This window comes from Paraphaeosphaeria sporulosa (genome assembly GCF_001642045.1).
Source record: "Paraphaeosphaeria sporulosa strain AP3s5-JAC2a unplaced genomic scaffold CC84scaffold_6, whole genome shotgun sequence".
NCBI lineage: Eukaryota > Fungi > Ascomycota > Dothideomycetes > Pleosporales > Didymosphaeriaceae > Paraphaeosphaeria > Paraphaeosphaeria sporulosa.
In genome coordinates this window covers 2,116,003-2,131,780 of record NW_017253365.1, presented here as the reverse complement: position 1 = coordinate 2,131,780, position 15,778 = coordinate 2,116,003, and the positions used below count along the sequence as shown (strand labels likewise).

Genomic DNA, 15,778 nt, shown 5'->3' with positions numbered 1-15,778 from the left:
ATCACATCGCCAGCCTCCCCATGGCCCGGCGAAAGTACCTTCTACATCTGTTCCCTTCCCTTCTCTACCCTTCTCGTCACATCGCCAGCCTCTCCATTGTTGAGCGATGGCACATTCTCCGGCTATTCCCTGTCCTTCTGGCCCTTCCTCATTACACCACCATCCTCTCCATTGCTAGCGATGTTACATTCTCCACCTGTTCCTCTCCTTCCTGGCCTTTTCTTGTCACATCGCTAGCCTCTCCATCGCTGAGCGATGGTACATTCTGCATATGTTCCTAGCTGTTCCCTAGACCTTCACGCGGCATCGCCCGCTTACTGCTCGCCTGGTGATGTCCTTACTAACGATGTTCCCGTCTACTTCCAATCCTTCGTGGCGCATCGCCCACTTGCTGCTGGCCCAGCGAAGTTCCCTCTAACAACGTTCCTGACTCCCCCCCAGTCCTTCAAAGTGTATCGACAGTCTCTATCAAGCTGGGCGATGGTGTCTCTACGTCCCATCTGCAATCCTTCTTGTGCTTCGATGGGCTGTGTCTGGCTGGGCGATGTTACTTCCGACCTGACTCCCCAACCCTTCTCGGCGCCCCGACAGCCTCCTTACAGTGGGGCGATATCACTTCTGTTGCGGGTATGCGACTCTTTCTAGCGTATCGATGGGCTGCGTCTGGCTGGGCAACGTTACTGTCAACCTGGCTCTGTTATTCTTCTCGGCGCACCGACACCTTGCTTCTGGCGGAGCGGCGCTGCAGTTCACTTTGCCTCGATCAAACAGCTGCCACTCGGTGCAGGTTGGCGGCCCTAGCGAAGTCCATTTCTCCTACTCTAAGTGTTGACTTCGGATGCGTCGGCAGCCTATGACATCGTTGGCGATGACAATTTTCACCTGTTTTGTTATATATTCATCTCATATCGATGCCGTTCAAGATTTGGGCGATATCTCGTCCGCTTCTCCCTCGTGCCGGGTCATCCCATCGCGCCGCGCCGCTGAAGGTGAGCGACTGCGCATTCAATCTACCCGCAACTCCTCTCAGCCCAACATTGCCGCCATTCGCATTTGCTATCGAAGGCAGCTTTCACTTCGTTCGACTGCATTGTGAGAGGTTGGCGGTGTCACATGTAACTAACCTTTAACTTGGACCAGGTCATCTCATCTTGACACGATGCTCGCAGGCTGGTGATCATGTATTTTTTCACTTGCGCCAGATCTATTCACTCGCGGTCGCACGGAAGCTTAGCGATCTGAGGTGCAGTTCTGTCAGAGATCCATCCGTCTCTTTTCGCCATCCACTCCAAACCCTGTCGGTAGCACATTCCATTGTTCATCTGCTCATTGATAGCCTTTCGCTAGGGCCTTCCACATCTAGCGCCCTTATTACGAGCTTGTTCGCTTTTTTCACTGTGGCATGCCCGCATGACTTGCCCAGTAGAGCGATAGCGCGATCAGTGAATCTCTATTTTCTTATGCTTCGGTATGGGATCATCGACGCGTATCTCGTACCTGGCGATCCTCAATGCCTAGCAGTTTACCATACATGCAAATACGGTCCGTATAACATCGCTGCGTTGCATCGTGGCGGCGATGAAGCTGCTCCTGGGCTTCCGGTAACACCACTACGGAAACTTTGATCTTCGACAGGGCTTCCCCGCAGATAGCGACACTACCACCCCCCTGCAAATAGAAATGACATCATGCGGTGTCCACGCTGGTATGCCGTAGCGATCCTCCCTGCATTACATGACATCCAGAATCTCATGCACCTGCAAGTAGAAAACATTGGTACACATGCTTGTAATGCCCGTACTTCTGATTATGAGTTCAATGCAACAAATACTGCGTAACACTTCCAGCCACTTTGCTCCCAAATCGCCCATGCATCGATAATGCTGTTCGAATGAATAATCGTTCTCGATGCAGTTGATGGCGGCAAAATATCCATCAGTCCCGGATTGCGGCTTTTCCCTTGCCGCTGAAACGCGGCGGCTTTTTCTCGGGGACAAAGTCTTCATCAGTATCCTCGTCTTCATGTACAACAGGTCGACGACGTGTTGCGTACCCCGTAGTGGAACTGGGTTCGTCGCTGTCGTCAGCATCGCTATCGACAACGAAGCGTGAGGGACGGGAAAAACGCCGACTTGGCCCCGCGATCATCTGCTCCTCCTCCTCCTCCTCATCATCTTCCTCGGCTGTAGTCGATTCAGGATTCCACAGCTCTTCTGGGTGCGCATCTTCAATGTGCGCCATCATTTTCGTCGAGAGTTTGCCGACCAACCCACGAGGAATCTTGTTGCAGATTGGACATCGTAACATGCTATTTCTCTCCTGCGCTTTGAGCTCCAGGTTGATCGCACGCATCAGTTGCGATTTGCGGCTGTGGGTCCCTGACCTTAAATGCATGTTCAGTCTCTTCTGGCTATATAACGTATCCTTGGCCTTTTGCGGTTGCGTCGGATCTGCTAGGCATAAACGACATTGTAATTTCGCATTTGGCATCTCGCAGTCAGATTTCATTGCCCACATAACTAGGAATTCGTTTCGCCGTTCTTGGTGGGTCATTTCGACTGATTGATTTTGTTGCTTGCGTTCTTCTACGTAGTTTCCGTCGCTCCGGTCCACGCGAATTGTAATTTCATCGGCAAGCCCGTCCCAGCATGCAGGCTCCGACCGTCCGCCCTCATGCGTCTCATGACGCTCCACGGTTTCCTCGTCGAGATCCTGTTCAGATTCATCGTCCTCGGTCCAGTCAACATTAACCGTATCCACAACTGCTGCGGACCTTCGATCCATGTCGGTGGAAACGCGCTCAAGGCCAATAGTGGCCGCTTTTGGCTGATACCCTTTGCCCGGAATGGCGCGCGATGACTGGGTCTTGTTGATCTTGAGGATCTGTTTGTGTTCTTCTAGAAGTTGCTTCTTGATGTCATTCGTTAACCGATTTCGTATCCCCTTGTGTGCGATTTTCCGTTCTTTGAGAAAGATTTCGAGCTCAGCGACTTCTGTATGGAGTCCGTACTGTCGCGCCATTTCACGGAGACGTGTCCCCGCGTGAGAAGCATAGATGTGCGGAACTACGCAGTCAACATCCATACGACCGGTTTCCTTGAGATGGTCCAATTTAAAGAGCATCTGTTGGTACAGATTGGCCAGTGCAAGCTCAATCTCAACGTATTGCGCGTCGTCCTGTTTCGCTTCCGCCACTCGAGCTTTCAATGCTCCGCGCAAGTCGACAAAGTCTTCTGATGCAGCAGGGTCATAACGCAGTCTTGCCTGTCCCGCCCAATGGCGTATCTCCTTGGACGTCATCCGTGTTTCGCTGATATCCAGTCGATCTGCTGTAATATCTGTATCCGCCAACCCTTCGTTATCGTAGGAGTCATTTACGGAATTCGTTCCTACGTCAAGATTAGCAGAAACTCATCATCTGAGTGTAGACGAGAATTTTCACCGGGCGCGTGGTTTGCCAGACGTTTCGCAGCATCCAATCCACTCTTACGGAGTGTTTCGATGATGGCGGTTCTTCGAAAAGAGTAATATGTGTACCGGACCATGAGACCTATCGAAATGCATAACTCTTGAAGCTTGGTGTTGAGGGCGTCCATCCTCATCGGCTTGCTCACGTCGATTCCGCCCGCCCGTGTTGCTTGGACAAAGACCGCCTGCTCCTCGATTTCGGCGTTGGTGCGCAGAAACTCTTCCTCTCCGTCAAGGACAGCCTCCAGGCTTTGATACCCCACGAAGAGCCCCCGGTTCCAAGCTAATCCCGTCAGCATCAAAGCGAGATCAAACTCAAACCGTGAGCCCAACGTAGGCAGGAACGTAAAGGTCTTGGACGGGTCGAAGTGGGCGCCAGTTGCGTGGGGATTGCGATATCCTTTGTGGTACCGTAACGTTACGCGGACGGCGATGTCGCCATCCTCGAGACGACGAAAAGCTACGTCTTTCCAGTAAAGTGTTTGCGCGACCTCACGCACTGTACCTTCGATACCTGTACGTGCCCCCTTGTGGTAGCGCTTGGAAACTGTGAAGGTGCCCGGTCTCGCCGATGTCGTCCAGGCCAGCAACATCGCCACATAATGTTGCTTATAATTTTGCACGCCATAGGACTGCCGCATGATATGCTGAAAAAATAAGGACAGCTCCACGTCCGAGAGGTTGTTCTTCTCCAGGAAAGTGGTGCCGAGGCCTTCGGTCACGGCGATGTAATGAATATGAGCGGAGGTCTTGTTGTGCCCTAAGTTGCGCGTGCAGGTCAGCAACGCTCAACTCCGGGTAGGCTGGTGAGTCTACTTACATGCGTGGAAAACCGTGGAGAAATCCAGGATGAAACGAGTACACCACCAGTAGATGGCCTGCTTAGCAATCCACAATGTCGACGCTTTCATTTTCGCCTCTATCGTTCCCGTCTGCGAAGCGGCGAGCGCACCAAGCCACTCTTTGGTGCGATCCGTGATTGTGGCCGAATTCCAGATGCCCTCGATGTCAGACACGTTGAATTGCTCCTCGACGTATTCCTCGAAACGAGCCCGCGCTCGTGCGCGAGAGTCCACGACCGTAGGTGAGGAATAGTCGTAGAACTCCGATGCTTGGACAGCTGCCCTCAGCTCTTTCACCTTTTCGCTGTCGGCCTTCAGTCGATCCCATTTCCGCTTGTCATTTGCTGACAACTTTGCTCGCGGCGGAGCGCGCGACAGCCCCGCTGACATTCTGTCTTTCTGTTGCGCTTTGAAAGGAAGAAATCACAGCTCAATTTTTCGCGTGTTTCAAAGTCAGAACGCTGATGTGCGGTGTTGAAGTGTAGGAAAACTGACTGGCGAAGCGAGGAGATGGATGTCGTCCAACGCTCTTGCCCCGGCTCGGCCGTGCCTTCCCATGTCGACACCGCCATACCGCCATTGGGTTCCCTCTAACTTCCGACGAGTGGAGGTTGCCTCTGATTCGTCCATCTTTCCTGGAAGGTTCGACTGTCGTCACATCTCGAGAGAAGAATCTCCTTTCCTCAAGCTCCAAGTCGCCCGAACTGTGCTCGCCGCGTCTCCTGCGTACGCGTTACCTCTGACGGTAAACCTTTTCGTTGTTCTCGGATGTCGTTACACACCGCGCAAATGAACCCAAAAACGTTCAAGAGGTGGGCCAACTCTTCCGACATTAGATATGACAGTAAAGTTAACGCCAACGGATTCTAGACTCTCGAATGCAAAGATGAGAGATGAGATGAAGAAGATCGGTCTTGATGAAACAGGACGGAAGGTCACATTGGTCGAGCGTTATGAAGCGTGGTGGATCGCGACATCTGAGGTGCGTTGCATGCTGGTACTCCCTCCGCAAAGCTCGCACTTCGCTAATACAATGACTGAAGGGCCAGGAATCCGAGCTTGCACAAGAGCCTCGAACAGCTGGCTCAAGCAAGAAATCCGACGACTCAGTCGGTGGCCGGGCCGGAATTCTCTCAGTGCTCCTTTTCCCACACGCTACCAAGATCTCCGCAGCCACGGCTTCCTGTCTCACGTTGCTGGAGTACGGGAAAAAAGGCGAATTCAAACTGAAAGACACGACAGAGGATCTCTCAAGTTTTCTCATAGACGTCAAGATATTCGTTGAAAACTGGGTAGGCGCGCAGCGGGAGGTCACGCCTGCAACAAGCTCCAATATTGCAAGAAATATTTATGAATTGGAAGCTCAGCTGAGTAAACGTCTTTCATTGTCGCCCGTCGACCCGGATATCGTCGGACTGTTAACGCGTTGGGGTCTTCGTGACGTTGAGCCTGCCATATCTCCTCCCAACTACGACGAAGTGTCCACAACGCAGAAACCTCGCGAACAGCTTACTGCATTACGAAAAGAACTTCATATCGTGGAGAACGCCATGAGATTCAGACTCTCTAGGTGGCTGACATCCTTCCCGGGCGAAAGCGTTGACCAGGTGTCCTGGCCCACATCCTTCAGTATCGAAGAGAAAAACGCAATGAGGGAGTTCATCAGGCGCCAGATGAGTGTGGAGATGTGGATAGAAGAGAGAAGCAATGAAGATATCGCCATTGATGTGACGGAAATCCGAAATTCCGAAGAATTCGAGAAATTCCCTGTCGTCAAGGGCAAGGCTGCAAGCATCGTTACTCAAATTCTCAAAGAACTCCGCAACACGAAGACTCGCAGTGAATCCCGCAGTGAAAACCGCAGAGCCAGAAAGAGCGATAGCAGTATAACAAGTTCTACAAACAGTACGGTTTCAACCAATCCTTCCTCCACAATCTCTTCTGGTGCGTCCGATTCGACTAAGCGGGCGCGAGATGAGGACGACGATGCGCTGGGCGAGGCCGCAGATTCCAGAGCTCTTCATGCGCATTCTCGCAAGAGGGCGCAGAACTAGGATTCAACATGGATGCGGAGTTTTTCTTTCTTAACCGCATGATCCCCTGTGGAATCCGCGGGTCTTTATGTCACGTTCTAATCGAGCAGCGCAGAAGATTCAAGTGTGCGGTCATCTCTTTTCCACAACTTTGCAGTATCGTATGTGTATCTCAGAGGAAATTTCTCCATAATTCCATACTTTTCAATCTATATTCATTTGCTTTCCTGGGAGTCCACTGCTTCAGGACGTGAGCCATGCGCAGGCACGCACTTCCTGTGCACTCGTTTTCCCAATTCAATCGTCCAAGTTCCTTAACACCTAGCCAGCCTTGCTCAATCTAGGATTTTTTTGTTCTATATATTCACCCAAAGCTGCAGCGAATTCCTTAGACCCCGTTCCACCTAGGCTGCTGCGGGTTGCTCGACTTGAGTAAGATTGCCTAGATCGACAGACATTTTTGTCGGATCTTTACCTCAACTGCGGCACCTCTGACCGCTAAGACCGCATTTCTTTGCTTTTCACACGCTGGCGCTCATGTTTCCCTGTTCGCCTTCACAACCCATATTGATCTGGGGGCATCTCGTCGTACCCAATATAACCGCCAAAGCTATACTCATTCAGACCATTATCAATTTCGGTGTCGTCTTCGCCACCGTAACTCTGCTTGCGGTTTTTTCGCGGTTGGTAGCCAAGAAATCCGGTGTCGTCATCCTCTGCCTTCATCTCCTTTGCCTTGCGTTTCTTCGGTCGTACTCTCAATCCGAGGTCTTGCTGAAGTTTAGTGATGCTCTGGTCATCATTCCATTCACGTATATCCCGTTCAATGAACCAATCTTTGCAGATATCAAATAGACCACTGGTGTTTTTCTGTACTTCCTTCAGCAGACCCTGGAGCAGTACCTGCAGCACTCCAGCCCCGCCGATCTCTTCTTCAAACTTGGGAGCCCTCTTCTTGAAGCGTTTCACGTGAAAATCTGCCACGTTCACGATGTTGTCCGCGTAACCCTTGAATCCACGCACTCCTGTTACGGATCTTCGGGTTCCTGGGAAGAAATTCGGCATGACAGAGTCAGCGCTCGAGACTTTCTCTGAGGCCTTCGGTCCTAGGGAAGTGTTCTTCTTTCCACCTGATGGCTGTTCCTGGACTGGTATCTTCATGTAAGTGCTTCCTTCCTTCCATCCATCAACAGCATTCTTCCCCTCATCAACGTAGTTTGTTATGTTGTTGAAGGGAAAGTCGATGGTCACTCCGTGCTCGTTCAAGACGTTTCCTCTCTCATCGATGCCCCATCCGAGGCGCAGCTGGTATACGATTCGATTGGGAGGTAAGTAGAAAGGTGCAGGTTCTGTCATTTTCTTATTGCATTCGGGACAATTGACCTGTTTGCTGCCTTCAGCTTTGGAGCCATACGTTACCCAGCCGGTACCATGCTCTGTTTTGCATCGCATGGCGGATTCTCCTTGGTGCTTCTCCAGTGCGGTATCCGCGTGCTCTGGAACCACGTGGCCATGCTTCCACCAGAGCATGGCAGTAGTCGGTTTCTTCACAGTCAGCCTTATCCGCTGGGGGGTAGGCTCAACGATAACCGTAGATATTGCGCGCCTTCTTTTCTTATCGCGTTCCTCCATGGCGTTTGATGATCGTGTCTTCGCATCTTCTTCGTTCTTGATCTCCCTTTTCGCGCGAGGTGCCTTCTTTGCCCTGTCGCTTTCCACTGAGATTCCTGACACCGGAGTAGATTCCTTCTTGACAAAGGCTGTACGAAGATTTCCGCTACGAGCAGGCGAGTTCATACGTGGGCGAACAATCTCCTGGACACCGGAGTCATCAGCGAGCATTCCTTCGACATCAATTGTTTCCCGTTCTTCAGGTCCATTCGCCGTAGTAAGCTCAATGTATGCGGTTTTCAGGTTCTCAACGGAGAGACCGCCTTCTTTTTTCCTGGCGGCTTCTACCGCCTCCGGGGGAATGTCGAAAGGATTGCGGTATCCTCCCGCCAATGGAGCTGCCAGCATAAGAAGATCAGCGGCAACTTCTCCCAGTAAGTCTTTCGCTTTCTCAACACCTTTCTGGACTACGGCCCGTCGGATTTCGCCATCCTCCAAAACTGTCACTTCTCCCTTGGCGCTCACTACTTGAACTGATGGCGGTATGGTGTCGAGCGCAATTTCTCCGAACAAGATGCTCGTCGCCGCCAATCTGAGCGATGCATTGTCAAGTTGCGCGAAAATGCGATCTTTGGCGAGGGTGGTACGATTCGATTCTTCCATGGTGACTTTGAAAGCCTCAAATTCTTCTCGGATATCGCATGCTTCCTTCTGAAACTTTCTCGCCGCCTCTGTCGCTTCCTCTAGCTTCTTCTCGCGCTCCGCTTCCTTCTCGAGCGATTCTTTGCTGATTTTGTGGAGCTCGTTGTACTCCTCTGCCCTCGTCGGCCATTCTTTGGTCAACCTGGGCCCGTCGACGAATCCTGCAGCCAGAGGGACTGCAGGATCATGAAATTGTGAAAGCTTGGAAAATATTCCAGCCGTGTCAGCTGCGGCAGTGGTGGTAGAACGCTCACATTCTGCCGTGTCTTCGGTCGCGGCCTGCTCATTGCTTGCGATGACTTCGCTGGAGATTTTTGTCTCGCTCTCCGAAATCGGTTCATCGCGGATGTCTGAGCCGGAGATGCCGGGCGTGGGCTCTCCTTCTGAACTCGCCATGGTAGGTCGTCCTTCGAAAACGGCTGGCTGTAAATGGAAACACAGTTGGCGCGAGAAATTTGCAGGTAGAGGAGCAGACGAAGGTCGAAGTGGGGGAAAGAGTGCTTTATATAGGTGGTGCGGCTCCCATTTCTCTCACCCAAACACCTCAAGTGAGATGGTTTTGTCGCTAGTCGGAGCTCTCTCACCACGACGGCCATCGTAGGAATCTTCAGAAGTCTTGTCAAATGTGACATGAACACTATGCACGAGACCGCGGGAATCATTGGTAGTGATACTTTCGGGATCTATCCACGAAGCATCGCTCACTGTGACCGAGTTTATTACTACTTCTCGCTGAGCTAGGTGTGAGCTGGGAACATTTGCTTTACTCGCCGGTCTCACAATTCACATCTCGCATCGGGCGGTAGATCGCAGCTGGCGGACCATCATCTACGCACGATCACTGGCAAGGTCATTGCTCATCGACCATGTGCTTCTTTCTCCACTAATAATAACAAGATGCCCAATGAATCGTCGATGAGCACAAGCGAAGCTGACGAAAGCCGCGACATCAACGTCAAGCACGCTCGATAGCACCGCTGGCTCTTACAGCGGCTGGCGGTGAACGCCATCATAACGCTGCACTATTTCTTGGTTCATCCGTCGAGGTTGGTCAAACTCATGGAGTTGGTATCGACTGACTACCATTGCGATGCATCGCTATGGGCAGAAGACCGCAGCGATACATCTTCGATTCCCCACACATAATGCAGTCGCAGCCTTCGCTGCCAGCATTGTCCGCGGCGGGAACTACCCATGCTGGGAAGAAAACGCGCAAGGGTGTTGATGAGCGTTACGAATGCTCGCGGAGAAGCAACTTCCCATAGCACAGACCGTTTCACTTGCATCTATACTAGCCCAGCTGCTGGGCGAATATCATAGTGCATAGTCCATATGGTAGTCTAAAATACACGGAGCTTATCTTCCCACTTAGCGACACTATAGCATCAAACCCTTCCTGAAATTAATGCCAAAATATCGCTTACTCCCCCGAGATTTAGCGATAAAAATGTTGGTTGTACGATTAGTTGACAACTTGCAGTGATGTGCCCCAGTCGATATACACAGTGTAACTCAGCGAAGCGAGATTCACTATTCTCTATACTCCACTTGCTGGAATCTCTTCCACGCGAGTATTTCAGCGATAGACTAGATCTTTCACCACCTTCGGTGTCGCTGTGCAGGTTTGCGGTTGTCGACGCCTCTGTCGACAGGACGTTAGCTGTTTCAGTCTGGAAACGAGCTTCAGCGATTTGCATTCCGCTTCACATCTTACCGGTAGTCCATTCGCATCAGCGTCGACAGGAACAGCAACCCCGGCGATAGTTAGTTCACGTCTTGTATCCATCCTTGCGCACTATCATCGACAGAGACAATAACGCGCAGCTATTTACAATTCAGACTTTGTCGCTCTTCTCCTCAATGGGTTTCGGCGAAAGCGCCCATGCTTAGCGGCGTCCATGTCACAGCAAGATTTTCATAGAACCCGTCATCGATGGAGGCTGGCGAGCTTAGCGGCGATTCGTTCGTTTTGCTTGAGCGACCATCAAATATACCATGCAGGGACTGCGATGTTCGTTTTCTTCCGATGTTAATTTTAGTACGGGAGCAGTCGATTAGTCCATTTAAACCCAGCAAGGTAGAGCTCTTCGTTGCACTCAGAACGCATCGTTAATAGCCTTAGGCCTAGTGATGGATGTCACCTCGTTCCTCAATACGCCAATCTTCTTTGATTAGATAACCTCACTGTAGTGATAGCTTAGGCCCAATTGTGCTTTATAGAAGTCTCCAACTTCGCTACCGCGGCAAAGAATCAGCGATTATGTTGTGACATCTGCTCGACCTCGAACCCTTTCCATGGAGAGGTGTAGAACAAGGCAAGAAATGTGAAACCGCCCAAATAGCTTAAGCTGACAATCTAATAATGTTATTGCGGTCTTCTCTACTTTATAATGCGTTAATGCATGCACTAAAGTTTGGTGGCTAAGCACAGCCTATGCCTCTCAACCTACGTCTAGTACATTACTGAACGGTATGCGGTCCCGACATCCTGAGCCTATAATATAATAAAGCGTCATAAATCTCTACATACACGTATTTAAAAAATAGCGAGGAAAAATATTGATTCTACCATTGGTAAGGATGCAAAAAGAATGTTAATGATTGCATCGGCCGGGCTGGTTAATGTTAGACAATGCAATTTTTTAGTTTTTTTTGGCAAAGCGGAGTAACTCACAATCGAACCCGGGGCTAGCCGACACTGTTGATCTGGTGAATACCAGGCCAATGGCAACGGCTAATTTTACCACTAAACCACCGATGCTGGTGATTGTGTTCAACAACTTGATGAAAGACCTGCCAACTTGTAGTATTATATATCAAGATTGTAATTTTGGGCAGAGATAATGGGAATTGTGGGGAAATCATTAGACGAAACCAGGGTCGATGCGGGTCGGCTACTAGCTCAGAAGACTTTGCGTAACTCCACTAGAGAGCAAGTAGAACATCAGGCACAGCACCAAGCGACACATGTGTACGCTACTGTTACTTGCTGACTGGACTAAGACGACCAGGTCCTGGGTCAGAACGATTAGGATCGAAACCATCCAAAGGCTCCGGGTTGCATGTCCACGTTGAGCTTCACCCTCACCTAGTTCCTGGATTTCCCACATGCATGGGGCTTCCTTTAGTGCGTGCTCCACGTCTTTTCAGCTTCATTTTTTCTGTATTCGCACACTCAAGCTGTTGGCTGAAAGTCGTACGAACGCCGAACATAACCATAGTACGTGGGTATATAAAACGACTAGAGAGGGCTGCATGGTCACTTTACCATGCGGATTCCCAGACGGGAGCTTATCTAGTCCGGGGTACACTAGCCTTTAATTTCGGACGGCCGGTCAAAATTACCGAGCGACTTAGCAGTGAAGTAGCTGGGCCCTTCAAAACACAAACCGCTACGAGACCTTAGCAGCTCCGTCATGATTACCGTGGATCTTATTCGTCATCATGGGGCTTTTCCTGTTTCCTCTCTCTCCTTACCAACACCACTTCTATAGTCTCCATTTCCGGGTCAATTATACCCGCTAGTCCGTCGTCATCCCTGTCAAAATAGAGCGCCCATTCCCCGGGACCATATTTGACTGCCATGAAGCCTTCCCAGCCCTCTAAAGTGACGCGCTTGTCTGGGCCCTTGGTAACGTCCCAAGGACCTATCACATGCGACTCTGATACTTCGCGGTTGCCGTATTTGACCTCGTGAGTATCTCTATCGACGTATATCCAGTTCAGTTGCGGCGGATCATCCGAGATGGTGGAGACCAAGCCTTCTCCCTGTCGGCCCCAGTTCTGGTCTGGATATGGGAGGAAGTAGCCTGCGAAAGGATGGTCGTCTTCGGAAACGTCTTCGTATTCGGGTGAAGCTACTGCGAGATACAACTGCGACAAAGTTATTGACACGCCTCGCTCCCTAAGAATTGGTCAAAGTATCGCACCTTGTCGTTGCTTAGTACTACTTCGCATCCATCCACTTCTTTCCCGGTCCGTGAGGCAGTTGAACAATTAACGATAAGCTTGGTTTTAAGGCCCCTGTGCTTCTCTTTGGCGCTCTGTCTTTGGCCTTGACGGACCGCTTCTGTGGTTCCTATGATTGCGGGACAAGCAGCAATCGCAGTAAGTATCCCAAGCACCATGGTTATTGAGAGATGAGACGAAACGCTTGTACAAGAAGTAGTGGCAGGTTGCTTGGGGCTTCAGACAAGTAGGATACCGCAGCTTGCGAGAGATCGTCTTTTAGGTCACGCCAGCAAGAACGAAAGAATATCAAGTTAGTATGAATAATCATGGGATTCGGGCGCCAACTAGGAGCCGTCGATGATGTCAACCATCACAATAGGACATATCTTGCCTCGAGACGCGTCATTCCCATCATGGTGATCCGGAATGTAGAAGCGCCCGTTGTCTAGACTAAATCCTTTCACTGTAGCCTGTTTGCCACGTGTGCAACGTTTATGTTTCGCCTAAGCCTGTTACCGAACTTAGTCTAGGTTCGGGATTTACCTCCGAGTAATTTGGTCCACTAAATTGGGGTTCCTGCTAACCGCTGGAATGGCATGACCTGGGTTCCATTGAAAATCCCGTTTATGAGTTTCTTTCCTCGAATACAGGTATGATAACTTGGATTGCGGGGGCTTGGTTATTATCAAACTCTAAGCGAACGTCAAGTGGTTTTACTGGTCTACTTCATTTCAGTGGACAGTGGACAGCCACCTAGCGCATGCAAGCGAGCCGTGAAAAACGCAGTACCATAGCTACAAAGATTCCGGCGAAACAGGTTTCTGCATAAAGCTAATATATAGCGTTTCGTCATCACGCCAAGTCAACTTTGGACAGATACAAAGAGGATGCCTCGCTATTCACACTTGTGTAAATTCCCCCGTTAAATCATCACCCATAAGTAAAACACGGCTCCGGAAGCTAAGAAAAACTTTACGAATCTACAACCATCATGCCTGAAGAGTAAGCTGCAGACCAACGGTCTTTTACCTTAGTTGTATCTCCTGGAACTGACGCTCCACTTCAAGGTCACCAGTCACCGATCGTCCAGATGAAAAGACCAACGATCGCAAGAAGCCAAAGAAGCTTGGAGGAGGCGGCAACGAGACTGAGGGTGCGCTTCAGAAAACGGCTCCCGCACAGGAAAACTCCGAAGACGATGAAGATGCCGAAACAGAGCCTGAGCCTCAGCCTATGCCAAAACGACGCGGAGGCCGCAGGATGGTGCCTGTCCACCAATCTCGTATCGCAGACCGACCCCCGAAAGTCGGCGAGAAGGATAGCAGCTTGAAGATTAAGATCGAGTTGGATCTGGAAGTTGAGGTAGAAATTTACGCTCGAGTGAAGGGTGATGTGACCATTGGGCTGATGTAGTGTTTCTGCAGGTCGAGATCTACGCGAGGGTGAAGGGAGATGTGACAATCGGCTTGTTGTAAGATGTGAGTTGTACATCTGTTATCAGAACTAAGTAGTAATTTATCATCCAGTACAACTTAAGTTAAAAGAAGCTTATGGGATTTGACCTGCGCTCCGTCGGTCAAAGTTGCACCCGAACAGCCCTTTACATCCATCATCGTGACTGGGCACGCTGCGAAGCTTGCACCTGTACGGTGCATCAGCAGAAAGCGGGGAAAGGTCAGGCCTGGACGTTATGTGGTGATATCATCGCCAGTGCCCAATCGTAAGACTTAGGAAGAAGTTTGTAATTGATAGGTCATAATGTTCACACTACAAATTTGCAGTGCTTTGAAGACGCTGGAATATAACCCGTTGTAGACGCAATATCTGGGTTCCTGCCGAGTTAGAGTTAGCGAAATGGCAATCTTAGTCTATCCAATGAACATTTCTCCAAAACTATGATCTTGAGTAGGGGTTTAATGTGAGTGCAGAACTACAACCTTATATGGCCCTTGGGTCCAAACAAAAACCACCAGTCAACATGAGATCTATGAGCGTCAGAGTTGAGACCGAAGAAGTACCCATTATTTCGCTTTGTCGACGTAGGAACTTGGGCTCACTGAAAGGAGCGGCACGCATTCGCACTCTTTTCAATACCACACAACCGCATCCTGCCCCATCTCACCCTTCTCCGCCAGTCCATTCATTGTCTCCTTGATCCTCGCAACCAAAGCCTTTCCATATTCCGGCCCAAGCGGCGGAGCCGGCTTTTCAGTATCCGGTCGCAGCCACGGCACACCTTTCACCTCCTTGCTCGCCTCACGCATCTCTTCAATCTCTTCTTCACTATATCCAGCCCCCAACAACAAAGCTTCCGCAGTGCGCTCGTAATTCTTTGACCCTAGGCCAGAATCCGACAGCACGTTTTTGTCGCCTTTCAAAAGCGCCGGTATCTGGTTTTTACCCGCTTCGGGTGTGAGGATGAAGTGAATGACTGTGTTTATTAGATGGAGGATCGTCGGCGAAGATATAGAAGGAAGAATCAGCACCTTCGATTTCGGGTTTGAGGGCCTCGATTACCCCTGCGCCGATGCCTTCGGTGCGGCCGCAGAGGATGACGGGAATCGAGGAAGCCATAATATCTGGCGTTAAATTCGAATCGAAGTCGATCGATTTAAGTGTTATTCTAGGGCAAGTAGTGTTACACAGCCCCGCACGCTTTTCCCTAGGAAGGCAAGTAATCGTGTAGCGCCGTAAGCTGGATGACATTCGATATGGGGGCCAAGACCAAGCAGGGTCCTCTACCTATTGGCGGCTGGCTTACACTTTCGAACGACCTGCAAAGAGTGCTGTCTTATCTGAGAGAATAGATGTTCAGTATAATTCATGGTGATCTGCTTTATGAAATAAATTATCTCCAGTTGAGGCCAGTTGTATGCACTCGACAGTCACTGCATTTGTAGTAGACCTTGTATATTAGACGTGAAGGAGACGGAAGACTTGTGCTTGCTTCGGTAGTATATGCTGCTAAGTTTGTAGACCTCCCAGCACAGCATATACTCAAACAAGGGGCTTTTATCACCTAGCTCATCCAACTGCTCATCCGTATACTGGTTCCTAACCTCCACCTCATCGACGCTCTTATTCTTATTCTTATTCTTATTCTTATTCTTATTCTTATTCTTATTCTTATTCTTATTCTTATTCTTATTCTTATTCTTATTCTTATTCTTA

General features: G+C 50.1%; 8 protein-coding genes across 8 annotated transcripts in view; 3 read left to right on the top strand and 5 right to left on the bottom strand.

Annotated features, from left to right (window-relative positions):
• The window catches only part of CC84DRAFT_827437 (uncharacterized protein), a 1,478-nt gene extending 962 nt beyond the window's left edge, over positions 1-516 (top strand). Inside the window, exon 2 of the mRNA XM_018187545.1 lies at positions 6-516. Coding sequence (XP_018035466.1) covers positions 6-281 — 276 coding nt within the window. The 3' untranslated portion in view covers positions 282-516. The remainder of the gene's footprint in view (positions 1-5) is intronic.
• Positions 517-1,906: 1,390 nt separating this feature from the next.
• Positions 1,907-4,700, bottom strand: CC84DRAFT_1260348 (uncharacterized protein; the record flags this gene model as incomplete). Its single annotated transcript, XM_018184983.1, has 3 exons — positions 1,907-3,389; positions 3,443-4,228; positions 4,289-4,700. The coding sequence occupies 3 exons, from the start codon at positions 4,698-4,700 to the stop codon at positions 1,936-1,938; spliced, it is 2,652 nt and encodes an 883-aa protein (XP_018035465.1). The 3' UTR covers positions 1,907-1,935.
• A 189-nt stretch (positions 4,701-4,889) lies between these two features.
• Positions 4,890-6,631, top strand: CC84DRAFT_827420 (uncharacterized protein). Its single transcript, XM_018187544.1, has 3 exons — positions 4,890-5,122; positions 5,181-5,292; positions 5,354-6,631. The coding sequence occupies exons 1-3, from the start codon at positions 5,079-5,081 to the stop codon at positions 6,362-6,364; spliced, it is 1,167 nt and encodes a 388-aa protein (XP_018035464.1). The 5' UTR covers positions 4,890-5,078; the 3' UTR covers positions 6,365-6,631.
• Positions 6,632-6,646: 15 nt separating this feature from the next.
• On the bottom strand, positions 6,647-9,427 carry CC84DRAFT_1165426 (uncharacterized protein). The gene has a single exon (XM_018178711.1). The coding sequence runs from the start codon at positions 9,050-9,052 to the stop codon at positions 6,899-6,901; it is 2,154 nt and encodes a 717-aa protein (XP_018035463.1). The 5' UTR covers positions 9,053-9,427; the 3' UTR covers positions 6,647-6,898.
• Positions 9,428-11,511: 2,084 nt separating this feature from the next.
• Positions 11,512-11,837, bottom strand: CC84DRAFT_827406 (uncharacterized protein). The gene has a single exon (XM_018187543.1). It carries the CDS (start codon positions 11,764-11,766, stop codon positions 11,554-11,556), a length of 213 nt encoding a protein of 70 aa, XP_018035462.1. The 5' UTR covers positions 11,767-11,837; the 3' UTR covers positions 11,512-11,553.
• Positions 11,838-11,869: 32 nt separating this feature from the next.
• Positions 11,870-12,809, bottom strand: CC84DRAFT_1148252 (uncharacterized protein). Its single transcript, XM_018176627.1, has 2 exons — positions 12,586-12,809; positions 11,870-12,529 (listed from the first exon to the last, which is right to left on the bottom strand). The coding sequence occupies exons 1-2, from the start codon at positions 12,781-12,783 to the stop codon at positions 12,089-12,091; spliced, it is 639 nt and encodes a 212-aa protein (XP_018035461.1). The 5' UTR covers positions 12,784-12,809; the 3' UTR covers positions 11,870-12,088.
• A 789-nt stretch (positions 12,810-13,598) lies between these two features.
• Positions 13,599-14,082, top strand: CC84DRAFT_1218478 (uncharacterized protein; the record flags this gene model as incomplete). The annotated part of the gene is made up of 3 exons (XM_018183005.1): positions 13,599-13,609; positions 13,675-13,969; positions 14,032-14,082. The coding sequence occupies 3 exons, from the start codon at positions 13,599-13,601 to the stop codon at positions 14,080-14,082; spliced, it is 357 nt and encodes a 118-aa protein (XP_018035460.1).
• A 432-nt stretch (positions 14,083-14,514) lies between these two features.
• CC84DRAFT_1165425 (uncharacterized protein) lies at positions 14,515-15,191 on the bottom strand. Its single transcript, XM_018178710.1, has 2 exons — positions 15,094-15,191; positions 14,515-15,038 (listed from the first exon to the last, which is right to left on the bottom strand). Exons 1-2 carry the CDS (start codon positions 15,179-15,181, stop codon positions 14,695-14,697), a joined length of 432 nt encoding a protein of 143 aa, XP_018035459.1. The 5' UTR covers positions 15,182-15,191; the 3' UTR covers positions 14,515-14,694.
• Positions 15,192-15,778: the final 587 nt, after the last annotated feature.